General features: G+C 46.8%; 1 protein-coding gene across 1 annotated transcript in view; it reads left to right on the plus strand.

Moving 5' to 3' along the window:
• ATXN10 (ataxin 10) overlaps positions 1–25,374 on the plus strand; it is a 1,037,424-nt gene extending 1,012,050 nt beyond the window's left edge. The window contains exon 11 of the mRNA XM_086952750.1: positions 23,823–25,374. Within this exon, the coding sequence (XP_086808876.1) occupies positions 23,823–24,007 (185 nt within the window). The 3' untranslated portion in view covers positions 24,008–25,374. The remainder of the gene's footprint in view (positions 1–23,822) is intronic.
• Positions 25,375–27,060: the final 1,686 nt, after the last annotated feature.

The raw sequence follows: 27,060 nt of genomic DNA on the forward strand, positions 1-27,060 counted from the left end.
TGAAGGAGTTATTTCTGCGTCAGCTATATTGGCGAGGGTTTCTATGAGGATGCAAAATTTAATTTACAAATAATTTACGTTTCAGGCAAAAGCAAGGTGGTCACAGATTTTATGTCTACAATGCCAGTCATGTTAGAACAATGTGATATTGATGAGTGGAATTAATTGCAAATTACTTTTGTACATGATGTAGGGTTGTCTGCTTTCAGTAGGGAAGAATGGGACAATGAATATACAAAGGATAAAACCTTACAAGCTGTCATTTCTTATACGGTAAATGGTTGGCCAGTAAAAAAAGACTTGTTGAACTCAAATCACAGACCATTTTGGGAGGTTAGGTCTGAATTATCTGTTGCACATAATACACTTTTGAGAGGTGAAAGAATAATTCCTCCTGAGAAAATACGTGAAGTAATTATTGAACTGTGCCATGAGGGACACCCAGGAATTGTGAGGACTAAGGGCCATATGTATCAAGCCTTTTTTGATTCGCAAAGGGCGAAATTCGCCGAATTTCGGCCTTTGCTAATCGCAAAAGGCCGTTTTGCATGTTTTGGTATGTATGAAATATTCGCAAAATAAGGAATAGCAAAGATTTGCGATTCCTTATTTTGCCATAGCATTTAAGGAATCGCAATTTTGCGATTCCTTAAATGCTATCAGGCACATGCATCAAGCAATTTAGGAATCGCAAATGGTGTGAATCGCAAAATTTGGCCGTTTGCGATTCCCAAATCACTATTTGGCATGCATCATCCTAAAAGTGAAGAAATCGCTATTTTAGCGATTTTTGAAAGTGCGATTGCTTTTAAGGAATCGCAATTTTGCGATTCCTTAAAAGCAATGCATGAAACTGAAAAAAATTGCGATTTCGCAATTAGAGAGAAAAAATTACCATGAGGTTGGACCTCATGGTAATTTTGCGAAATGTTAAAAATATGCAATTTTGTGCATTTTTTTAACTTTCATGTGGTGCACACACATGCCCTTAGGGCATGTGTGTACACAACATATGTGCATTGTTTGATTTCAGGGGTGCAACAGGGTGTCCTTTGGACACCCCTGCACCCTTGAAATCGCAATCTCAATTTGCGATTAGCTAATTGCGAATCGCAAATTGAGATTGTCTGCCCATTCATTCCTATGGGCCTCTAGGCCCATAGGAATGAATGGGAAGGGATTCCTTAATTGCGATTCGCAAAATGCTAATCGCAATTAGGGAATTCTAAGGAATCGCAATTTATTTAGCGATTTCTTAATGCATAGGCATTTGCAATTCCTTAATTGCGATTCCTTAAAAATCGCAATTAAGGAATCGCAAATGCCGAGATTGATGCATGTACCTGAAAGTCCTTAGTTAAGAGATTTTTTTGGTGGCCTGGCTGTGATTCACGAACTGAGAAATGTGTTAGGAGTTGTATTTCATGTTCATCTGCTGATAAGACTCTACATACACTCCGTCCTCCTATGTTAGACGTATTTTCTCCTAATAATCCTTGTAAAGTGTCGCAGTTGACATTATGGGCCCAATTCAGGACCCTGATAGATCTCATTGTTATTTATTTGTGCTCATGGACTTGTTTTCTAAATGACCAGTTGTTAAGATTGTTGGTAAAGCTGACACTGATTCTGTCCTTGCCTTCCTAGATGAAACTTTTGTTGTGGAAGGTATTCCTTCTTGCATCGTTACCGACAATGGGGTACAATTTTTGTCAATAAAGGCCACAACATACTTTAAGAAACTACGAATTACCCATAAACCACATCGCTTTATAATCCAAGAGGTAATGGTTTAGTGGAGAGATTTAATCGTGGTCTGAAAAACACTATTCAGTTATCGTTGAAGAGTAATCTGGATTGGCCTACTCAGATTGGGAAAACAGTGTGGAATTTTCGCATTACTGTTAGTGATTTTACAGGATATCCCCCTTCGTACTCATGAAGGGTAGAAATCCGCGTTCGAAACCCATTCCAGCATGGTTATTTTCCAATGAGAGTGAGCCATGGTCTAGAAATATGGTGAAATCACGTTTGGAACATATACATAACAAAAGCAAAACTTATTATGATTCTAAACATGGCACTAACTAGGTGATTATTAATGTTGGTGATTGGGTTCGAATCAAAAAACCCAATAAGGTACAAAAAGGTGATTCCAGTTTTTTGAGCCATGTCAGGTACCGGAAATTTTGTACAATGCAGTAAGAGTTACTGATGGTAAAGTATGGAATTTGAATAGAATTGCTAAATGCCAACCGAAGAATTCTAGTGACAAATGGAAACCTGAAGATTTAGATTGGGAAGATGTCAGGATGATTCCTTCAGGAGAATGTTTAAAAACTCAAAATTTAAAAGTCTCTAGTGCTACTCAGAGGGTTGATGAGAATGAAGTGGTATCAAATGCTACTCAGTGTGAAAATAGTTCATCTGTCAAAGACACTATGTTAAATGAACCTGTACCTTCTACCTCCCAGCATTCTATTTCTCTTCGTCATTCATTGAGGAGAAGGATGGTTCCTTCTTAGTTGAAGGATTATGTCACAGAGAATAGATAAATCTTTTATCAAATGTATCTTTATTTTTATCATTTAAAAAAAAAAATTATGTTTAGAGAAAGGGGGATGTGTTGTGTTTGTATTCTTAACATGTTATGATGACCCGGCAGCAAGAAAGCCCCATGGTTCACCGACGAACTCAAGAGCTCCAAGAAGAACTGCCGAGCCCTAGAGAGAACCTGGCGCAGAGACCCAACACCGGACAACATGACTGCCCTTAAGCTCGCCACCCGGAAACACCACCAACTCATCCGCGCCACCAAGAAGACTGCTTTCCAGGAACGACTGGACAACAACGCACACAACAGCAAAGAACTCTTCAACATCGTCAAAGAGCTCTCCAACCCCAACGCCGGAAACAACGACATCACCCCTTCGCAAGACCTCTGCAACTCCCTCGCCTCCTACTTCCACAACAAGATCGCGGACATACACAACAGCTTCAGCACTCAACCGACTAGCACCACGGCCGAACCACCGTCCCCCACCACCACCCTCCGCGCCTGGACTCCGATCAACACGGAAGACACCATCCGCACAATGAACTCCATCCACTCCGGATCTCCGACCGACCCCTGCCCCCACCACGTCTTCAACAAGGCCGACGCTATCATCGCACCCCACCTGCGGGGCATCATCAACACGTCCTTCGACACCGCTACCTTCCCGGAGAGCTGGAAGCACGCCGAACTCAGCGCTCTACTCAAGAAGCCATCGGCTGACCCCACCGACCTCAAGAACTACCGCCCCATCTCGCTGCTCCCATTTCCTGCAAAAGTAATCGAGAAGACCGTCAACAAGCAGCTGGCCGCCTTCCTCGAGACGAACGGATCCCTCGACCCCTCACAGTCTGGCTTCCGGGCCAACCACAGCACCGAGACCGCCCTGATCGCAGTCACAGATGACATCCGAGCGGTGCTCGACAACGGAGAAACAGCGGCCCTCATCCTCCTCGACCTATCTGCGGCCTTCGACACTGTTTGCCATCGCACCCTAGCACAACGCCTCAGCAACGTCGGTGTCCAGGAGAAGGCACTGGAGTGGATCATCTCCTTCCTCGCCGGAAGAACACAGAGAGTCCGCCTCCCCCCGTTCAGATCTGAAGCCACCGAAGTCATCTGCGGCGTCCCTCAAGGCTCCTCACTCAGTCCAACCCTCTTCAACATCTACATGAGCCCCCTCGCAGACATCGCACGCCAGCACAACCTCAACATCATCTCCTACGCCGACGACACCCAGCTGATCCTCTCCCTTACCAACGACCCCGCCACCGCCAGAGCCAACCTTCACGAAGGGATGAAAGAGGTAGCCGAATGGATGAAGAACAGCCGCCTGAAACTGAACTCGGACAAGACGGAAGTCCTCATCCTGGGATCCTCACCCTCCACCTGGGACGACTCCTGGTGGCCCCCCGCCCTAGGCAGCGCACCCAAACCAACAGACCACGCACGCAACCTGGGCTTCATCTTGGACTCCTCCCTCTCCATGACCAGACAAGTCAACGCTGTCTCCTCGTCATGCTTCAATATCCTGCGCATGCTACGTAAGATCTTCCGGTGGATCCCCACCGAGACCAGGAAGACGGTCACCCAGGCCCTCGTCACCAGCCGTCTGGATTACGGCAACACCCTCTACGCCGGAACCACCGCCAAACTCCAGAAGAGACTCCAGCGGATCCAGAACGCCTCAGCACGACTCATCCTGGACATCCCCCGTCGCAGCCACATCTCCGGACACCTGAGAGATCTGCATTGGCTCCCGGTCAACAAGAGAATCACCTTCCGTCTCCTCACCCACGCACACAAAGCCCTACACAGCCAAGGCCCAGGATACCTCAACAGCCGCCTCAACTTCTACGCTCCCAAACGCCAGCTCCGTTCGACCAGCCACGCCCTCGCCGCCGTCCCCCGCATCTGCAGAGCCACCACAGGGGGACAGTCTTTCTCCTACCTCGCCGCCAAGACATGGAACTCCCTCCCCACCCACCTCCGCCTGACCCAGGACCACCTCGCCTTCAGGAAGCAACTCAAGACCTGGCTGTTCGAGCAGTAGCGGACCCCCCCCCCAGCGCCTTGAGACCCTCTGGGTAAGTAGTGCGCTATATAAATACGATGATTGATTGATTGATTGAATTTAGAACGTGTATAGGTAATCTGAGAATGCTGTTATGTCATTTAGAATGGCATCTTTCAGAGGGGAACGGATTATATTGAGATACAAGCTTGAGCTGGATGTGTTTCCTTGATCTCTTCAATTCTTGCAATAAACAACTTAAATCAATATTCTATTGCATCATTTCACTCGCGTTAAGAGTAAGCCACCTCTACTAATTGTATGTTTCCAGTTTGGGGTGAAGCCATTACTGGAGTAATATTTAATACTTTCCGTTTCAGAAAGCCATCTTAATTTTGTAAATAATCCAACACCAGTACTACTTAAGATTGTTGGGTGGACCCATGTATACCAATCATCAAATATGGTAATTGCTTTATCATTCAAACCCTTTATGCACAGAAACGGTATACTGTTTTGAGTATAACCACATGGGAGGATGATTTACTAGCTAAAAACTATATCAAGCTAAAAACGATGTCAAGTTTTTAAAAACCTCATGGACCAACTATTTTGTTTGGGTGGGACTATGTTTCTTGCAGGGTAATATGTATTGAATGTGAGTCAGAACATGTCTTTGTTTTTGGAGAGGAGGTCATTGTTGGGTTCAACCATTATGGAGTAATTGGATTTCTTAGTGGACACATTTATACTTATTTATATACTTTATGCAACCAAACCTACAGGTTAGAAATTGCCACTTCCTCCAGAAATCAGGGAATTCCCACTACCATCAAACTCTAAGGGAAAAACTGCAAGTTGTGCAGAGCAGTTTCCCAATAATGGATGCCTCTCCACTCAATAATAAGTAGCTCAGTGTTCCCATATGCAATGTTTGGTGTCCCTAATCCAGGATATTCCTGGTACTTGAGAATTAAACTTATTTTACCAGCCAGAGAATGCCCCCTGTAGACCTCTCCTGAGAACACCCCTTAAAGACTGGACCTGCTTGCCTTGAAACCAGGACCAAGAAATGATTCAGAGGGTATGTTGGCTGACCTCCTGTTTGTGCTCGGGAGACACAACAAGCTTCTAGAGGCCCTTTCCCTAAAACTGTCCGGTTTGAGTGAGTCCTAACCCCCAAGCAGTGTTGCTAGATCCTAGATCCTTGGCTAGTGTCGTCCTCCTGTGCTCAGACTGCAAGGTCTGAGACTTTGAAACTTTTTGCCCACTTTTCTACCTGGAGAAGCAATGGAGACTGGGCTCGCCGTCGTAGCCGAAACTGTTGAATGGCTTTCTGGTGGGCCTCACCTAGCTGGTTTGATCTTACTTGCATAAATGTTTCTTTGTCCAAAGGGGTGTGGCTAGCCGGCCAACATGGCGGACGCGAGCTTCTAGAGCTCGGACTTCGATTATCCTACAAAACTCTGTAATTGTTCGCTATCGTAACACACACAATGAGGCAGCAGGTTGGCGTATAAAGGCAGATGCTAATCTCGGCTTAAAGAACCAACGGACACGCAGATTGCTGCAGAGTGGGTGCCTAAGGCCTTAACAAAAGGGTGACGGATCGCCGGAGGGAGTGACTGCGACTGCAGTGGTGAAGTCTTATGGATCAGCGCCAGTCCCAGTGGGGAGTGTAGAACGGGCTGTAGGCTGGCGCGGATAAGGTGCACAGCCCATGAATCCTCGCGTTCTGGTGGCTAGAGGGAACCAGCGGGCGCTTTTGTCTGCACCCCGCCTGGGGGCTCACGTGTATGGAGAGCTGGAGCCTTGCGCCCTTGGTTCCCGACAGGATGGAGGGCCTAGTCTGGAGACGTGGAGCCATGACGTGAGCGGTGGTGGGACTGCTCCCCACTGGGACAGGGGCAGAATAAGTGCGGTCCCTGTAAAGACACGACAAGCAAGGGTGGTGTAGAGTGAGGTGCCCCGTGCATCTGAAGAGAGAATTTAGTGCCTTCTCCGCTGGCCTTACCCGCAGGAGACATACGGAGGATGAGGCGCAGGAACGCGGTGAAGAGCACGAAGAGACAATGTGAGGCCGGGCAGGTGGCAGGGTCTCCCGACCTAGGCTGCAGTTGCGTGGCATTGCAGGGTCGCAGATCATTGGATATCATCTCCGAGGCAGTGGAATAAGAGGCCGGCAGAAGCCTTGTGAAGGATTGGGCTGTCCTGGTACTGCTGAAGACTCATGTAACAGGTCAGTGGAGCGCCCTATATGCATCAATCATTCAATCAATCAGAGCACTGGTAGAGCGCACTACTCACCTGTGAGGGTCTCAAGGCGTAAAGGGGGGGGAGGATGGTGGCACACTAGAAAGGCAGAGCAGACAGCACAGCTTAAACCCTCACCTGAAGCATGGCCTCGTGGGTCCGGGGGTTTGATCGGGCACAGACCATGGCTGTGGTTTGTAAGGGGGACAGTACCACTAGTGCAAGTCAAGGGCTGGAGATCCTCCCAAGGGGGCCCTGGTGCGACGAGCTATACCCCCACGTGGAATCCGGAGCAAAGTGGGTCTGACCCATGGGAGAAGTGTTGGGTCACGTCTGGGGAGCTCCACGGGCATTGCAACCCTCGGCCTGCCCTGCCCATACCACGCCCTGGCTGGGCCTCGCATGACTCGATAGCCAGCAGATACCTTGTGTTCATGACTCAACGCTGAGGCGTGATATTGTGATGGATAACTGCCGTTATCTGGGGGGCCACGACATGAGACGCACACACATCGCTCGTACGCAGTGGCCATCACTGGACAATTGGCATAGCTCCTCCTGAACTGCAGCCAAACCAGTATGCACCACGTGGCCAAGGCGGCTGCTGGAAACTCCCAGAAAATGCCTTAAGCACAGCAGCTAGTAATGGCCCGTTTATGCACGAACACACAACAGGCCAATGCATGCACTGGCATCTCAGTGCCCTTACATGTGGAGGGGGGCATTGTCAGAGAGAGGCACCACACACAGCAATCTCCACCAAGCTGGACTTGGTACCAGCGGCAGTGGGCCCCACTTGAACAGACGAGGTCCTCTCTGGAGTCTAAAATCGACAAAGTCACCTCAGACTTTACCCTGGTACGTGCTGACCACTATTAGCTGACAGAAAAGGTACACTCACACGATCAATCCCTAGTGGAACTGAAACCCGTTGCACAGAGTGACACTGCGCACCTACAAGCCCTGCTAGAGTGCATGCATGCATTAGAGGACAAACTGAAGGACGTGGAGGGACGCTCACGCCACAACAATATCCACATGGTGGGACTCCCGGAAGGAAAAGAGGGGTGCAACCCGGTGGAATATGTTGAGCGCTGGCTCAGAGAGCTGCTGACTACCAGTGCACTGTCGCCGCTGTTCGTGGTTATAGGGCGCATCGCACGTGTCCATTTCTATTCAAACTGCTCAATTATAGAGACAGAGATTTGGTATTACGAGAAACTCGCAAGCTGGCAGATATTAAAGCCTGTGGATCCACACCAGATCATGGTGTTCCCAGACGACACAGCACAAGTGCAGTGTTGGAGGAGTACCTATATTGCGTTGAGGCGTCAACTCCGCAATTTAGAGATCAGCTACTCCTTGCTCTTCCTAGCTAGACTGAAAGTGGTCACAAAGGGTCCATTCGACTTTTTTGATTCACCCTCCAAGGTCTGGGACTGGTTGGAGGATTCGGGGCTGTGGACAGGGCCCAGGCCATGCACAGAAGATGCCCCGGGGAAGCCTGGCAGGAGAAGCCACCTTTGCGGCAGACAAGGAGGCCCCAAAAGTATGACCTCAGTTTCCACGGCTCCTGACTCTGAACAGAGGTGAATGGAGAGGATGCAATACAAGTGGCCCCACCGATTGGGCCCGTGGTGTGGCGAGTGGACCGCGACCCGAGTCCATCTGGATCAATAACTGTCAGTGGTTCGACATCTTCCTATCCTATCTTATGGCCTTGATGGACCACACCCACCAGATGTCAAGCAATACAAGGCAGTTGACATCATATGATTGTGAGCGGCCCTCTGAACTTATACGTGAAACGAACATGCATGTAGCGGCTAACCTGACATATCTTGCTAAGACACTTGATAGTTTGCACGCATGATGTACAATAAGGACACTCTATTCATTAACACATGCAACATCTACACAACACCACGACCAACGATACACAAGCCTCGCATACACCCGTAGTTGCGGGCTGACCGAGAATACTAATAGCAATGTCACTAGGGATTCCCAAACCTCAGATAGCTGCATACCACACACACCCATACCAGACAGCACACTGGCATAGTTGTTGCCAAAGTTGTGCACCCAAGTTTGGACGAACGTCACTCTTGAGTTCGCCCCTAATAGTTATGCATGTTCTAGTTCAAACCCATGCTTTTTGTTTAGTATTGTTATCTCCGAGCACACCCACTGACCACATGGATTGCCGCGCCTTGTTTGCCCTAGGCCGCGCCGAACAAAGTATTGTCAAGACATGTTACAAGAAAATATAGTTACACGAAACATGCTGTGGTATGCACAAGCCAGCACGGTGATAGATATTCAATATACTCCTACCTGCAGCTCTTGTCTGCTAGCATCGCTCTACTGCAAGCTGAAAGAAACACACATGCTGAGATCGAGTCCTTGTGCAGGAGATGGAGAGGCCAAGTCTATGGTACTGAATATTTGGCCCATTGCGGGGTGCCTTAATCTGGATGAGGGCTTGGGTCCCATTTGCAAGAGAGAAGGAAGCCATAGACACGGAAGGCAGGTATGCATTTGTGCGAGGGCGGTTGAATGTTCAAATGCTGCTGATATGCTCCATTTATGCCCCAAACGTGGACCAGACCTCTTTTTTGGACAACCTGACTGGGGTGCTGGCCATGTGGAGCGGGATCCCACGGCTTCTAGGGGGGACTTCCACTCAGGGCTTAATGTAGATCTAGACAGATCGTTCCCACCCCTCAACAGAACTACAGCTGTTTCTAATGCGCAGGCCCTGGCAGACTGGGTCACTCACTGGGCACTATCAGACATATGGCATGCCCTTAACCCCAACACACAGGTTTACTCCTACTATTCCGCGGTACACGAGCTCCATGTGGGACTTGACCGTATGGTGGGTTCACATGTCCTGTTCCCCCTTGTCCGAAAGATAGAATATCTAGGTCGGACACACTCTGATCATAACCCCCAGCTGCTGCAGCTTGCTTGGGAGGCAGACATCCCCCGGTTCCCACATGGCGACTCCAACTGGCTACGCTGGAAGACCCAGCTTTCCATTCATCCCGGGGGACTGTGATCCTTGAATACCTAGAAGTTAATGAGGACACACCACTACAGCCAGTTATATCAGTCCCAGGGTCAATGCAGCGTGCAAAGCTCAAAGCTGTTTTTAGACCTTATACAGCTGCCTGAGGCGACACTAGCACACAGGCAACTACTAAATGAGCCGATCTCGCCAGAAGAGATTAGGGACGCAATTGTGTCCCTGACCACTGGGAAGACACCAGCGCTGGATGGGCTGCCGGTAGAGTATTATAAGGCATACCAGGTGTCACTCACACAGCATCTGCATGCCCCGTACGAGACCGCTTTGGAGGGGCGACAACTTCCTCCATCCCTGCGAGAGGCACACCTGGTGTGCATACTTAAGCCCGATAAAGACCCTGCAGAAGTTGGCTCATTCAGGCCGCTTGCCTTGCTTAATACTGATTACAAGATACTAGCAAAGGTCCTGGCGGACAGGCTCTCGCAGGTGGTCCCCACGCTGATACACACGGATCGGCTTTGTGCTGTCCCATAATACTTCGCTTAACTTGCGTTGTTTCTTTGGGATTGCGTCTGACTCCGTGCACGCTTGGCCGCAGGCAGCCTAATACTAGACCTTGAGAAAAACTTTGATTCCCTGGAATGGGACTATCAGTTTGCGGCACTTGAGAAATATAACCTGGGCGATGCATTTTTGCAGTTGACCCGCCTGCTACACACTGAGCCGGTCGTCAGGGTCAAATTGGGCCCCTACATATTAGGCGCAACTCCATTGCGTAGAGGGACGAGGCAGGGATGCCCACTATCCCCTCCTCGCGCTTGCAATAGAGCCACTTGCGGGGACACTATGCACCCAGGTGGGTCATGGTATTCCTCGGGGGACATCACGCATAGGGTGCCGCTGTATGCAGATGAGCTTTTAGTTGATCTTAGTTACATTAAAAATGTACCTTGGCAGCTGGCGCAGATCCTGCGTGATTTTGCGCCACTTTCGGGGCTGAAGGTAAACTCTGATACATCTAGCATTTGCTCATTCAGTGAGGGGAACCGCGACCCGGGCCTTATCCTTAATGGGAGGAGGGTGCAGAGGAGGGCGGACACATTCCGCTACTTGGGCATAAGAATATATCGACAACCCTCAGATCTATTTGACGGTAATCTGGGCAGGGCACTAACAGCTATCAGAACTCAAAAGCGGTTCTGGAGCACGCTCCCGCTCACCGTAATAGGCAGAGTAGCACTTACAAAAATGGTGGCCATTCCGAGGCTCCTATACTATTTTACGAATCTGCTGCTACACATCCTGCTTCCTTTTTTAAAACGCTGGAGATGATTAGAGATTTTAAATGGGGCAGTGCTCAGCACAGGGCAGCAATAAAGAACTTCTACCTGCCCATATACTAGGGAGGCTTAGCAGCTCTGTGCCTTAAGCTCTACTACTTGGCTGCCCAGTTGCAGTGGATAGCCAGGTGGATGGCTAATTGGCATTGCGACGATCCGCCACCCACGCCCTACTCATTACCACAACTGATCAGGCTCTTTCACCCTGGTGCAAATGTAAGGCTTCCGGAGCCCCTGCTGCTTTGTGTGGCTTATAAGTGCTTCCGTAGGCGCCTCTACATAACTCGACATATAACACCCTACGCACTTGCGCTGCCCCTAAAGGGGTACCCCAAAGGCCAGTCAGTGCTCACAGCGGCAGAACTCCGGAATTGCCATGAAGCGGGTGTTTAATCCCTTGGGGACCTATATCGCGATGGGAATCTCATCCCAAATATGTCATTGGTAGACGAAGAAGGGCTTCCTCCGGGCCAATTCCTTCTGCACCGCTCGCTAGTGACTACACTCACAGTTAAGTGGGGCGACCTTGCAACTGAGCCACAGACGCATCTCACCATGCATTACCTACACGTCATGGGTCAGGGTAGGCACCTCACGTGGTGGTTCACGACCTCTCTTAGGCAGCACACAGCGATTAGCCCAGACTCATTCCGGCGAACTGGGAACAGGATTGTGGCAGTCAATTTTCAGAAGCGGAGTGGACTCAGGTATTGGAAAGCCTAGTGTGCATCCCCAGAAACATGCAGTTCCGATAAATTAAATTATACATTACTCATAGAGCACATCTCCCGCCTGCCAAAATGAACCAATACTTTAGCCACACTAACTCCGCCTGCCCAAGATGCGCCACCCTCAATGTAGACCTGAGACATATGCTTTGGACCTGTACTCACCTTCACACATACTGGAGGGAAATGACATGCATGCTTTATGTCTGTGCAGAACACGTGATACACTTTGAATGGTCGACTTACCTTTTACACAAATACAGCAGAACCAAAGTAACCTCCAGATTCATATATTTAGGTATAGTGGCAGCCTAGAGGTTAATCACCAGGAAATGTAAAGCACCAGACCCTCCACATGTGCAGGCATGGCACCGCTCTTTGTTCGCATGGGCCAAAGCGAAAAGTGTCGCAATCAGATGTGAAAAAACTATAGGCCTACAAAAGGTCCCTATCGCCACAAGTTGAGATGCAATGCTGGCGGAACGGCAGCAGTACACAGGCGATGTAGGGGGGCCCTCGGCGGCTGACCCAGCAGACTGAGAACACATACATGCATCGTAGTTCCAGACTAATTGAGATAATTGGTCAGTTGTCACATATGGCATATATGCACACACTTCTATCAAAAAGGAAAGGGGACCAAGGAGCCAGTTAATGGTACATTGTCCATGCTCCCAAAAGTTAAATTGCTACCAATATGGGACACTGTTCCAAGGATAGGGTCCAAAAAAGAACCGTATGTCTTATAAGTAAGACTAAAAGAAATAGAAAAGTCCTAAGTTTGGGCTGACCCATAAAAAGGGGAAAGCACATGTCTTGCCTCTTGTTGCCCTCATACACCCCAAGGGGTGTCATGCTTCATCATCGGGCAATGCTCCTCGTCCTTTGTGAGGGTAATGAATGAGTGCAATGTGAATTTAAAAAGCAGGGCGTAATTTTAAAAAGAGGTTATATTGATGTAGTAACCCTCCTGCTAAAGTAAAATCTCTTACTTAGAGTATAATCTCCAAAGGCACATTATGCCTAAATGTCAAAAAACGGTCGACATGTTTCGCGCCTCTGTCGCCACTGAGGTCATTGGCGCTTCATCAGGACCAGGATATACACAAAGGTGTGACGTGCATGTGAATATAAAAAAGTAGTAAATACCCAGAATGTTTGTCAGGGCGAGCCAATAGTACTGCTCCTGACCATAACTCTCGAAGTACTCTCAAAGGCCATGAACCACTTCAATGGCTGTAATCCTTAAATGCCCGCACTGTGTCGGGTCGTGTTAATCATAGGTGCCTGTCCTCCTGCACCTATGCGTCCAACCGCCAAATCAGTAATTACTTATAAGACATACAGTTCTTTTTTACATATATGCACACACAATGCCGTATGAGGAATGAGCACGCAGGCAGTAGACATATTTGGAAATGTGTAAGATCCGAACAGGGAGGTGGGTGGGGTGCTCTGATTTTGATTTTATTTTGTTTCTATGCTCTGTTATGTTTATCCGTTGTCTCCACACAGTTGGTCCTCACACGCCACGAACAATGTAATAACAACACGTCATGGTTAAGGGTGATTCACCTGCGCTCACATAGGCATGGTAGTATACCACGAACAGATCCTGCATACCACACTTGGGTAACATCTACTATACGAGTCGGCGCAACTCTAACATCATTGAATCATACACGATGTAACAAATGTTTTTCCAATGTATGGTGATGTATGTACAGTAATCGGTTGATAAACTTGAAAACAAAAAATATATATATTTTAAAAAACGTTTCTCAGTCAAAATGTAGAGAGCTTTTCTGAGACAGACGCCACCTCGAAGCTAATCGGCGTTGAGGCCTTCCTGGGCACTTACTCCAGACTTCGCCCACTTGCAGCTTTCCCGCCTTTGTTGACGACTGCACCAGGATCCCCTGCTTAGCAAGTCGTCGAGTCACGTTTCAGATCCAGCTTGCTCTGCCGATCACTCATCGATAACCCCTTTTTCTCCATAAACAATTTTTAAACAGAAGATAAACTTTCCATAAGGACAAACCTGGTCCCTGTATGTAACCTGCACTCCAACGCAGTTGGACTTACCTTTTGACTTTTGACCAATTCTAGTGCAACCAGATAACTATGACTGGAGTTTTGTGCTTTTGAGCAGTATTGTTAATTCAAACTTTAAACATTTGCATCTCCGGTTCTGCTAACTGATTGTTTGTCATTTTATTTATTAAAATGTACTCCTCTCTGCATCTAAAGTGGTTGAGGATGCTTCTATTGTTGTGTTTACACTTTATTACTGGTCGAGTGCTGCATAAATACTTACACATTGTTTCTAAGTTAAGCTTGTCTACTTTTGTGCCATGCTGCCAAATTCGAAAGAGTAATGACATGGACTGCAGGTCTAAACCTTTTATTATAAAATTTAAGACAAGTGTAATATGTTATGTTAGAGGTTTTGTAGAGGAGGGATGTTACCACTAAAAGGGCAGTGGCACCGAAGATAAATGTATCTGCATAAAAACTTGCATCTTTTGAAAGAGGCATATATTTGACTTCTTTTTGGAAAGATTGTAATTGGAGTTCGGATGTATAATTCAACGATTGACTGTAGATAATAACAGGAGAAGTCACTACTGTCGCAATGACTGATATAAGGTGTAGTGATTTGAAAATAGAAATATGAATGAAGAAAGTGGGCAGGGTGATATGTTGTCACTTTGTTTTCAAGATACTTCAGACCTGCATTATTGAAGGCATGGTGTTCAAATCACAACATTTTGAAAAGTACTAGTTGTTGAACAGGAAGCAAGTGAAGATCTGGGAAATGCAGAGCAATATGTGCTTGAGACAAACCATTGGGGTTTAGATGAGCTGCAACTTTTTGTACAACAAGTAAATGATAAAATATATGGCATGATTCCTGAATACAGAGAACTGCCTTACTCAAGGTTGGAGGTGATTACACTTGAATAACAGTCCTGCATGAAGTTAGAGGACAACAGGAGAATATTATTCTGGAAAGGAGGGAGAGCCTCACCTTGTGTTTTAGAAGGAAGGAATGAGCGAAGCGATTTAATGGCTTGTTTGCAAACTCTAATGTTAAAGAGACAAGAGTGTGACACTGTATTGAATGCTGCTGAAAGTTTGAGTAGGACTATAGCAGCAGAGCCACTTTGGTCCAGGATCATCCTAAGATCAGAAGATTTTACTATTATAGGTCCCCTTTCGTTTCTTTCAGACTTTGTTTGTTTTTCAATGCAAGAGTTAGTCAGTGGATGGATGAATGAATGCAAGGATGAGTGACAGAGGTATGTTGATTTATTGAGTGTCTAAACTCATCAGTGACTCATAAGGCACTTTTAGTTATTATAAGCCAGACCTCTTGGCATTGCCAATGCTTGTTCAACAGGAAATATGTGCTTGTTTGCTTTGCGGTTGGTCTTATGTTATGTTGGTTTGTATAGCACACTAATCACCCAAGAGTGTATCAAGGCGCTTGAGCAGGTGTGTAGCTGTATGGCCCAGAGGTGCTTATACAAAGAGCCAGGTCTTCAGCTTCTTGTGGAACTCAAGACGTGAGTAGGAGGCACTGATGTTTTGAGCAATATCGTTCCAGGTCTTCATTGTATTGTAGGAGAATGAGTGTTCTCCAGTTTTGCTTTTGCAAATGCAAGAAATGTGTGAGAGTGTGGCATAGAGTAGGTGTTTGGTGTGTTGGTAGGTTGGTGAAAGTGTATGAGACTTTTTGTGTGTGTCCATTTGAAGTTTGAATTGGCTGCACTTGTGAATAGGGAGTAAGTGAAGCTCACTGAGGGTGGGTTTGATGTGGGGTGCAGTGTGGGAGGTTGAGTAGGGGTCTTGTGTTGGTGTTCTGGATGGTCTGGAGTCTGTGTGGGGTTGTTTGGAGATTCCAGCATAGAGACTGTTGCTGTAGTATGGCCTGTTGGTAATGAGTGCTTATGTGACAGTCCGTCTGGTGTTCTTAGGCAAGCATTTGATAATATTTTGCAGCATGCATTGGATTTGGAATCCACTGCTTTGACTTGAGCGGTCATGTTGTGCTTGTCATCTAGGATGATCCCTAGTTTTCTTGTGCAGTCTATGGGTCTGTGTTGGTATGGCTCTGACGGCCATCAGGTGGAGTCCCACCGGAAGGTCTTGTTGCCGAAGACCATTACTTCCATCTTGTCAGAGTTGTGCTTCAGGCAGTTGGTTTGCATTAAGTTTGTTACCATGATCATGAAGTTGGTGAAGTTGGTTCTGATGGTGGTTGTCTTGTCCGTCAGGGAGAGAATGAGTGGAATATCTTCAGCGTAGGAGATGGTTGTGATGTCTTATGATTGGGTTATATTGGTGAGCGGTGTCATGTATCTGTTGAAAGTAGTGAGGCTGTGGGATGATACCTGTGGGACTCCCCATATCATATTCTTGGTCTCTGATGTGAAGGGTGTCAGCCTGACCCTTTGGGTTCTTTCAGTGAGGAAGGAACAGATCCAATCGAGAGCAAATCCTTGTATGGCAATCTCTAGGAGATGAGGGTGTTATCGGAGACTGTTTCGAAGCCTACGGAGAAGTCGAACAGGATGAGGGTACTGTGTCTCCTCAGTTGAGGATGATTTGAATGTCGCTGGTGGCTGCTATGAGTGTTGTTTCAGTGCTATTGCTCTTTCTGAATTCTGGTTGAGTGTTGTCTAGAAGATGGTGAAGTTTTAAATGGGTCTTGAGTTGCTTTTTCATGGCCTTGTCAATCACTTTGGCTGAATATGGGAGCAGAGAAATGGGTCGGAAGTTGTGGGCTTCCTGGGGATAACGTTTATTTCGGCAAGTTCTGCAAAGTGGCGAACGTGATGAAGGTATTGATGATGTGGGTCAGGGTGGTGCTGATTGTTGATGTTCCTGGTTTTTAGATTTGATGGGAGCATGGCTCCGCTGTGGCCTCTGAGTAGATGGTTCATATGATTGCCGCTGTGTCATTTCTGGTGAGGGTTGTCCATTCAGTTAGGTGACCGACTTGGTTGATGGTGGATATTAGCTATGAGGTTCCTGGTGCTGGGTTGCTGTGTGAAGTTGCTGTGGAGAGGTTTGTGATTTTACTGTTGAAGAAGTTGCATATGTTTTCACAGAGTTGTTGGCAACTGCAATGTTGTTGACCGTGGCTGAAGGCAAGGAGAGATCCTTGGCAATCTAGAAAATCTCCATGGAGCTGTTGGTGCTTCCCTTGATGCCGTCCACTATTTTCTTTTCTTTGTATCGCTTATTTGCTTAATGGTATCTGGGTGCGGACTTGTAGGTAGTTCTGTCCTATACAAATGCTGATTTTCATCGTCTGTGGCCTTGCGGCAACATGTCTGGCTGAGAACATATGTCTTTGTAGGGGATGTCCAGGCTTCCCTAATGGACATGCCCTCTGATGGCAATCGCCTTTTTGGTGGCAAGGCGGATTCAGTGCAAATACAGCAGGGCTACAGCCAGATCCTTAGGCTTGTGTATAGCCCCTTGTCAACCCCAATCTGCCTTCCACATCTTTCGTGGACATGAAAGGAGTGTCTAATCTTGCCCATATCCTCCCATCCACTACGGCCAGCAGGTTTCCTAGCCTTTTCATGGTTGAGGGCACAGGTCCCACCGACCTCGTGGGACAGGCATCCAGCGGTCGGGTCAATCAACCACACCCACCCTACATCCACTCCGAACCCCCCACCTCCCCTAGCAGTCACTGCCTCCAAGCCTCTATCTTAAGTCCCCCCTCAGGCCATCATGGTCATTCATTGGGAGGCAGGATATGCCATCACCAACCCCACTGACGGTCAGTAACTTCAGATCTTTGGGTACTCCAAATAGTCCAAAGGGGCTACTCCTTCCCCTTTTTGACAACCCCACCACCCACACAAGATCGGCTGATGGAGACCATCTCTCATTGCTCCATTAAGAAGAGGTGGTTCTCTTGGCCAAGTGAACCATAGAGGATGCCTGCATTAGAAGTAGTTTTTGTGTAGAGAAACAGGAGTGAAAACCCATCAACCTTGTTGGGATCGGGGTGGAAAGATATATACAAGAGACAATATCCCAACTGGTATTATTTGTAGACAATTATACAGGATATCTATACAGTATTATCCAGAAAAGAGCAAGGAGACTCAGTTTGATTTTCGTATGTGCTCAAAGCATCATTTATATCAGCATTTCAAAAATCATATAGGACAAATGTAATTACAGTTAGTATCAGCACTGCAATTAGTCAATAGCAAGTGACAGCCCAAAATTGTACAAGGTGCACGAGTGCAAAAGTGAGTGGCACTACGGCGACGCAAGTGACAGTGAGAGCAGCGTGGACGGCGCAAAGTGTGATGTGAATAATTATATACAGTGCGTAAAAACAGAGTGGTAATTGAACAATTCAGTTTTCGTTTTTCATTTTCTGAAAACCACTGAGTGAAGAGCGCCTAAAATCTCGCTGGGGAGTCGACGGCATTTCGATCCGTAATACTTAGGATAATCATCAGGACTGAGGGGCTGAAGGCAGTGCTGTATGGGAAAGAAGGGAGGGAGAGAATGAAGGACGGGCAGGGACGCAGGTCCATCGGGCTCAATAAGTAAATGGGGATGGAAAGCTCACCGTCTGACAGCTGATGGATGATAAGGAAGGAGTACCACGGGTCAAGGATCTGTGTGAATGTCTCAAGGGACATACAGGTACAGGTACAGGGATGGGGGGGGCTGTTCGGTCCAAGATTACATCTTCGATTCCATGAATGCCTGTAAGCTGGGAAACAAGATGGAGAACCAATTCAGGGTGGAGAGCTCGGAGGTCGAGTATACCTAGAGCCAGGCATGTGGGGCAGAAGGGAACTTACCGGGGGGGTTTTGGCAGAGTAATCCGGAGCCGAGTGGTCCGTTCAAGATGCGAGAGTAGATCTCTGCGTGATGGGCGGGCCGGGTAAGTCAATCTGTGAAGAAGGGGGAAAGGGAATCAGCGATAAAAAGGATCTGGAGGGCGGGTACACCAGGAGCCAGGCATGCAAGGCAGAAGGGAACTTAGAGGGGATAAAAATAAACCGAAGCCAAGTGATCCGTGAGCGATGCGGGAGTTGATCTCCACGTAATGGGGGAGGCGAGGTGAGTCAATCTGTAAAGAAGGGGGAAAGGGGATCAGCGAAAAAGGGGGTCCGAAGGTGATCGGGTCAAAGAGGCTGTAGGAAACGGCGGGAAGTATTACCTTTCCTCGATGGAAATTCGAGCGAGTGAAACGCTGTCCCGGGGTTGCTGTGGCAATCTGTGGCCCAGGAACAAAGCTAAATAGAGATTGGCCAGAAAGGCCTGCCCGATGACGTAGAACTACCTAAGTGTGGTAGAGCTGATGGGATAGGAGTAGAGGAAAGGGGAGGAAGGGGGCGGGACTCATGTCACAGAGGCAGCTCGGGAAAGAAAGCTGTCCGGACCGAAGGCATGTAAATTGGCACAGAGTGCAAGGGCGAGCAAGGACTGGCAAGGAAAAGACAGGAAGCTCGAGGTTGCAGAGAGTGAAGCTCGTGGTACACAATTACCTATATAGTAATGTAAATGTAAATGTAAATGTGTGGGACTTGTAAAGCGCACTGTTGCCCGTGAGCGTCCTGGCGCTGAAGACCGCTGGGGAACCCGTCCTGGCTTTCCCTGTGAGATGGTCCCTTCTGGGTATCTCCAAGGTGAAACCAGGCATCCCCGGCGTCTGTGGGGGGCCGTTGTAGAGATGAGGCAAGCTTAATGCCCAGAGTTGCCGAGTGTGGTCCCTGGTTAGAGTAGGCACTGAGGCGAGAATTATCGAGTCCGTTGTCCCTGGTCCACGACCCTGCCGCGTCAGGGATTGAACCCTGGTCCCGGCCCTTCTCTGCTTCCAGGTCTGCCGCCTCTAACCAGTGAGCCACAGCACTCCACTACAATAGCAATAAGGAAATTACAGTAAAGCACACGCATAAGTGTACTTAAATTCATGATTAAGCGCACATAGGTAGTGTATACACTGATGTCATCAGGATAAAAATAGAATTACAGTAAAGCACATGCAAGTTATGAATCCATGATAGAACATCCATGGGTAGCATAAAGAGAAAGGTTTGGAGGGATAGAGTCTATCTATCAGGATACAGGAATGGGGGGGGGGGGGGTTGTTGTAGGCGGTACATTTATATCAGAGAGGCAGGGGGTGAAGGCAGAAAAGGAAGTCAGATGGTAATAGTGCAGTTCCACTCGTCAATGGTATTTAGTACATTGTTAACAGAGTCACAAAGAACGACATTCACTCTTATTCAAGAGGGAACGGATGTCGTCACCTCTTTTCGGCAGGGTCAGCTGTTCAATTACTTGCCATTTTATGTCTGTTTCCTTGTGATTTTTCTCAAGGTAATGGTTTACCAAGGGAGCTGTGGTCACTTTGCAATTAATACGGCTCTTATGTTGCACAATCCTGTTTTTGATGGTTTGTGTCGTTTGGCCTATGTAGAGAAGTTTGCATGGACATTCAATGGCATATATAACGTTGGTGGATCTGCGATTGGTGTTGTTTTTAAGGGTATGAGTTCTGTTTTTGTATTTGAATACTTTGGTGTTGGTTGTAAGTTCACACACTGAGCAACTCTGCCATTTAAAGTGGCCCAGGACTGGTGGCAGACCCCATGCTGCAGTGATGCTGTGGTGATCCGCTGTTTTTTCTGACCAAGTGATAGCTCGCACCAGATGGGTTGACAAATTATCTCCTCTTTGGTATGAGAAGAGAGGTTAATCCTGGACGGGTCGGAGGATAGACCAGTTCTTCTTGATTATTTTGGCCACTTTGTTGCTGTTAGGATTGAATTTGGAGACAAAAGGAATTCTCCTTGATGGTTGTTTGGTTTGGTTGAAGAGAAGATGCTCTCTGTGGCAATACCACGCTCTTTTTTGGGCTCTTGAAACCAGTCGTTTAGGGTATCCTCTGGTGATAAGTTTTTTAGTCAGAACATCGGCTTCCCTGAAGTAGTTGTGACACCACTTACAGTTACGCCTGATTCGGAGGAATTGTCCAAATGGCAGGCCATCTCTGAGTCCTCTGGGGTAGTAGCTGGCATATTGGAGCAATGTGTTTCTTTCAGTTGGTTTTCAAAATAAGCGGGTTCCCAGTTTACCTTCCTCAGCATGGATGGTGACATCTAAGAAGGGTAGGTCGTTCTGTTTGCATTCGCCTGTAAAGCGGAGATGTTCCTGCGAGCGGTCCAGCCAGTCAATAAAGGACGTGAGGGCTTCCTTGGTGCCCTTCCAAAGTAGCATTAGAAGTAGATCATTGTTGTTATTCATGATACTTTCTGGTGCGAAAGAAGGACGGCGGAGTTCATCCTATCCTTGATCTGCACCTTCTCAAGTTCAATATGCTCACGCTTGCCCAAATTTTGTCTGCCATAGACCTAAGGAATCACTGGCTAGATAGAATCTTTACCAAATAAGGCATTACTGAAGGTAAGTAAACCTGTTCTAATTTTGTTTTTGTGGATTTATATAGTGGGAACTCGACCCAAAGATATTGGAGCGCTTTACATGAGCACCGGTTACGTTACACAAGGACACATTCATTTTTTTGGTAGGCACAGGGAAATTAAGTGATTTGCCCAGAATTACAGGATGTGGACGCGACCCCCGAGGCTCGAACCTTGGTTTCCCAGCTCCAAAGTCAGCAGTGTAGTTGTCAGACCACATCCTCTCCCCGATATGTTAATTGCTGTTTACAGTGTAGTTTGGTGTCTCAGAGGTCTTCTCTGTACCAACTGGCCTGCTTGTTCGATGTACTGTGCTTGCTGGGTTTGATGAGTGCGACGGAGTCCGTAAATTTCTTTATCCAGTTGTTGAAGTTGTTGGTGTCCTTGTCGCGGTTGCCTGTAGGGCTAGGTTGATGCATGCTGAGGAGACTGAGCCTGCTTCTGTGATGTTGCCCCAGCTGTGTCTTGAAATGCTAAACCTGGTATGGGTGCCAACTTTGTGCGTTGATTTGGAAATAGATGATGTGTGTCCAGCAGTGTGTATTGATTCTGAGACAAGTTGCCTGAGTCTGATGTTCCTTAAGCTTTCAAAGAGTGCTGTGAACCTGGGATCGTTTTGGTCTTCTGAGTGCAAGTTCAGATCTCCAAGGACAAGTTAGGCTCTGTAGTCGATGGTGAGTGGAGCAACAAGTTCGGGATGTGGTTGGTAAAGGTGGCTTGTGGTCCAGGTGGTGGTTCAGCGAGGTTTCTGTTAAGGGTGGCATTTTTGGAGATTTGCAGTTTAAAGTACAGGTGTTCCCTGAATGGGATGCTGTTCTCTGTGGATGTTGTGCATTTGATGAATTCCTTGTAGATGATAGTGAGCCCTCCTCAGTTCTGTCTAGTGATCTTTGGAGCCCGCTGGGATTGCTGTGGCGATGTCGGGAGCCGATAAGGGGTTGAGCTAGGTCTCTGTGATGAAGAGGATGTTGGTGGTGTGTTGCTGTGGCCAGTGTTGTAGAGTGGGGGTATAAGCATTGGTGCTTGTGTGGGGGTGAGGGTAGGTGGCTGTTGAAGAACTGGCAGTGAGCGTGAGTAAAAGCTCCTACTGTAGTGTATACCAATGACTGGAGGCAGCAGTCCCAACCCTTCTGGAACCACAGACATGTCCCTCCCTGAGACGTTATGTTTTTTAATATTTGGGCGTCTGTGTATGTATATATGAATGTATTTGTTAGTGCATGCTGTGAATGGGTGTGTGTGTGAATGCATGAGTATTAGTGAGTGTGCCTGTGTGGCCTTCTGGCTGCCATTGGTGTTCATACTGGAAAACCTGGGATTACTGATTAGGTTCAGGGCGGTGTTATTTACTTTCATCTATGGTTCGAGTGGGCGAGTAATGCCAATATTACTCTGTCAGCCTCTGCTTCAAAGGTCTGCTTGGCATTCGGAAACAAAGATAGTAACTCAAGAGTGCCCAAAGTGAACCTGGAGTTCTGCTCGACCTCAACCAGTGTTTGGCTCCAGTGTGGTTTGTTCTTCCAACTTAATAGTAGTTGATCACTGCACTATTTTTAGAGGTATAATCACTATGTGATTAATATTGTAATTTTTTATTAAACCGCATTATCAAAAATGTATTTGTTTCTCTAAATACTTTTTCATCTGATAAACACTGTACTCCATCCCCACCTCCCCCTCCCCCAATCCACTCGCAGATTGCCCTGGGTCCAAAACAATTATCACTGATGGGTTCTCTACACTCTCTGTGACCTCTACATTCTCTGTTCTTACTTGCTCTGTTTGTTTTCTTCATATTATTAATTATAATTTGTCCTAAAAGAATAATCGCGATTGGAATATACCTGCCACAATCCCTGCAGGTTTATATTAGTATGCAATGTAGCGAGGTAGGAACCTTAATTCAGACTGAAGCCTATTCGGCGACACTTAAGCTTATGCAGGCCCCAGTGACCTGGAATGACATATTTGGTGAGATATAAGCCCCTTCCAAAATGATCATAACCTTTGAATGTGAGCCAGTTTTCAGTGCGTGTCCTATACGAATGTATTCGTTTTCTCTTTCCAGCAGTTCTGACTTCAGGTTTCTAAAATGCAGACTATTCTGTAATAGCCAGTCAGTTATTTTCTGGCTTCCCTGTCACAGTGGACACCCGTGCCTCTTTTATCTCCCTGGCACGTTATTAAGGTTTTCTCAGTTGCTACCAGAAGGAAGAAGAAAACGTTGAATGTCGAATTTTTTGCATAAACAGTACCCTCAGGAAAAGTGATTTCATCTGTCTGGATTTGAAGGCAAAAATCACCTAGTACCATGGCTTAATGTAGTATACTAATACTGTATTTCTATTTCATCTGTTGTACCTTGTTTCAGATCACAGCAGTCTATGCCACAAGATGGTCATGTTCCTTAACTTTCCTCTCAGTTCTGAACCAGTGGGCAGTGTACGCCATCCGAAATCTCACAGAGCAAAACGAAGAAAACCAGGCAATCATTGCACAGATGGAGCGGCAAGGCTTGGCGGACGGGTCGCTGCTGAGGAAAATGGGCATGGAAGTGCAGGAGCAAGATGGGAATCTGATTCTGAAATCTGTGAAGAAACAATCATAACAATGCGAACAAGCGCTATGGGTCTGATTATGACGGCGATCAGAGAAGTGTCCGTCCGACAATGTTGCGGCGGTTCCAACCGCCAGATTACGATAGGACCGCCATGCAGGCTGCCCTAAAATGCATTTTTCAACAGCGGCTTGTCCTGCAGCCCAGAAAAAGGACTGCAGCACAAGCTGCTGTTGAAAAAGGCACTTTGTGCAGTTCCATGCACCATTTGCCAGGCACCAGGTAGTGCCTGGCACACGGTGCATGGATATGCATAGGGATACACCCTGGGCCACTGTACAGTGGCCTATGGGGGACGAAAGCCCTGCTTGGGGCTCCCAAAGTCCTTTTTCAACAGCCTGTACATGCTGGTCAGACCACCATGAATAGGTTGTTGTAAATGGACACCCTAATCCCTATGGCGGTGCCTCTTTGTAGGGATAGGAGTCCGACAGCCGCCCCAACGGGATCCTTGATCTTGTCGAACGGGGCGGTCTTCCCCTCTCCTGACAGCCAAGCTTCAACTGCCTGTATCCTAATGCGGCAGTCGGATCGATGTGCTGGATGACGGTGAGGCTGCCACCGAGGGCCTGTCGGTGGCGGTCCCACCGCCATCATAATCAGGTCCATTGTGTCAAATTCCCTTTGATTGTAGTATCATGATAACTCGAGCAAACACCATTCTGTGTACAATGCCATATTGAGGGCTCGTTTACAAGACTGAAACTTTTATAGAGTGTGCCCCTGGAGAATCGAGATGGGAATCGCAATGGAATGAAATATTGTCAGCAGAATATGAAGGCTGAAATATTGAAAGGAGATTTTTTTATTCCCAACTCCACATATATGTACCTTGACAATATATATATATTTTTAAGGTGCATCGATGTGGAGTTTGTAATAGTCAATCTATACTCTCGCTATACGCATTTACCATTCGATACCTTGCCCCTCAATATTCTGTTTATAATATTCTGATACCACGATAATTCCTATGCTTGATATTCCTTAGTACAGTCCTTTTACAAGATTGTTTATTTTGTGCTTCAACTCATTTGAGAGTCCATATTTAAATGATATTCTTTGGTTAACATTACATCTTCAGTGACAAGTGAGACGGAATCCTGGTATTACAGAATAGCAACTTCTCGCTAAAATGGAAGGAGCGAGAGTTAGTAGTCATCACTGTAGTCACAAGATTACACATTGAGGCAGCCCTTGGTAATTTGTGTACATATGTCTTAAGTGATACGTTTTGTTCATGGTTTGTAGTGACGTTCGCCACTTCAGTAGACATCAATGCCATTAAAAGACATATATATACATTTTAGGAGGCAGGGACTTGACTTTAAATAAAGCATACATTTTGAAACAAGAAAGTGCATTTACTGGAAATGTTTCTACTAGGTATTTTAATTTCTCCACCACTTTACAAAAGCAGCAATCAAGATATGTTTGAAAGTGCTGCAAAATCTTGTTACATTTAGTCCAGTGTTAGGTTATTTAAAATCCTGGTGAGTATTGATGGTGGGGAATAATCATGTACACGGCAGCCGTTTGTCGATTTATTTTTTCTAAAGAATTAAAACAATCACAGAAAAACTATTGATTAAAATGTTAATAAAAAGTGGTGGCAGGGCTGATGGTCATTTTTGGGTCTGGCGTTAGCCAAGACCTTTTGATTGTACGACAAATATATAACCACTATATATTTACATATAAAGGTTTCAGTTAGCGTTCTTCATCCACTGGTCTGCTTTAGAGTTATTAACATTTTGCTTCCACCCACGGCAGCATGCAGCACGGAGCGGCCCACTTCAGCCATTGTGTTTTAGGTCTCGCCTAGTGTTGCAGTGCGGATGCGTTGCTTGCTCTGCAACGGCTTCTTGGAATCAATCTACTTTCAGAAGTCGAGTTTCGTTTCCACCCGTAATTTCCATTGGAGTGCATCATTTTGCGTCATTGATTATGCTTAACAGTGTCTTCTGATTGTGGCGGAGGCTTTTTATTCCATCCTGGTTACCACCCTGTCCTCTTTTGGCCCCGCCCAAGCGGCCAGGATCTTTTACTGGCGGCATGACACGGTGGGTTTTATAATAACTGTTGGCACTTTTTTTTTACCATTACTTGCGTGAAGGCTGTGCTTTTACTATTGGGTTACGTTTAGCTAATGTTTTTTTGCTGATAACCGTTATGTTGCTTTGTCGTAACTATTGTGTAGCGCTTACCTTATTTTAATTATATAATACGCTTGGGGCTTGGGCCGATATGTATGCACAGAAGTCAAGGACACGCAAGCGGCTTGGAGCTTGTGCCGATTGTTATGTGGGGTTGGCTTTGCCAGAATTGAAACCCGCGACACCACCGTTCTTAAGCGTGAATAAAAGCGTCCCCGAGTTTTATCACTCGCTAGCCCACCTTTTCTTTTGTTGAGCATGTTTTGTATGCGAGTGTGCCCCAAATCATTTGTGCCCCGAGGTTGCTCCATAGAGCCCAGTGCGCCCTCCGACAGTAAGTGCTGCCTGCCTGCATGCCTTGTCTCCGCTGTGCTGTGTCGGCTTTCAACTCTTGGAGTTTGAAAAATCGGTGTCATTTATCAAGTATCGGAGCACCATTATATTTTATGTTTTTAATAAGCAGCGCAGCACATACACCATGCTGCGCTACCTACTAAAAGCATAACGTATTGAAAATATAAAGTTTAACGATCCGCGCCTTTCTTTTACAGGGCGCCGGTCACCAAACTCCTTTTGGGCTCTCTGCAAGCCTCTCCTCACTCCAAACAAAGGCGCGGCTCGCCAAACTCTACTTTTTCAGTATTTTATTCTTTAAATAGGCAGCGCGGCACAGGCAACATGCTACCTGCTTTCTAAAAGTATAAAATATTGAAAAAAAGAGTTTGGTGAGCCGCGCCTTTATTTTATTTCTTTAGCAGGCGATCAGGATGGGACAGCAGAGGAGCATGGGCAGGGCGGGGATGGAGGGGGCTCGGAAGGGGAGGGAAGGACTCGTTGGGTCGGAGCAGAAGACATTAATAGTTACTGCATGGGGAATGCATGATGCTG

This window comes from Lissotriton vulgaris, chromosome 1_2 (genome assembly GCF_964263255.1).
Source record: "Lissotriton vulgaris chromosome 1_2, aLisVul1.2, whole genome shotgun sequence".
NCBI classification, from domain to species: domain Eukaryota; kingdom Metazoa; phylum Chordata; class Amphibia; order Caudata; family Salamandridae; genus Lissotriton; species Lissotriton vulgaris.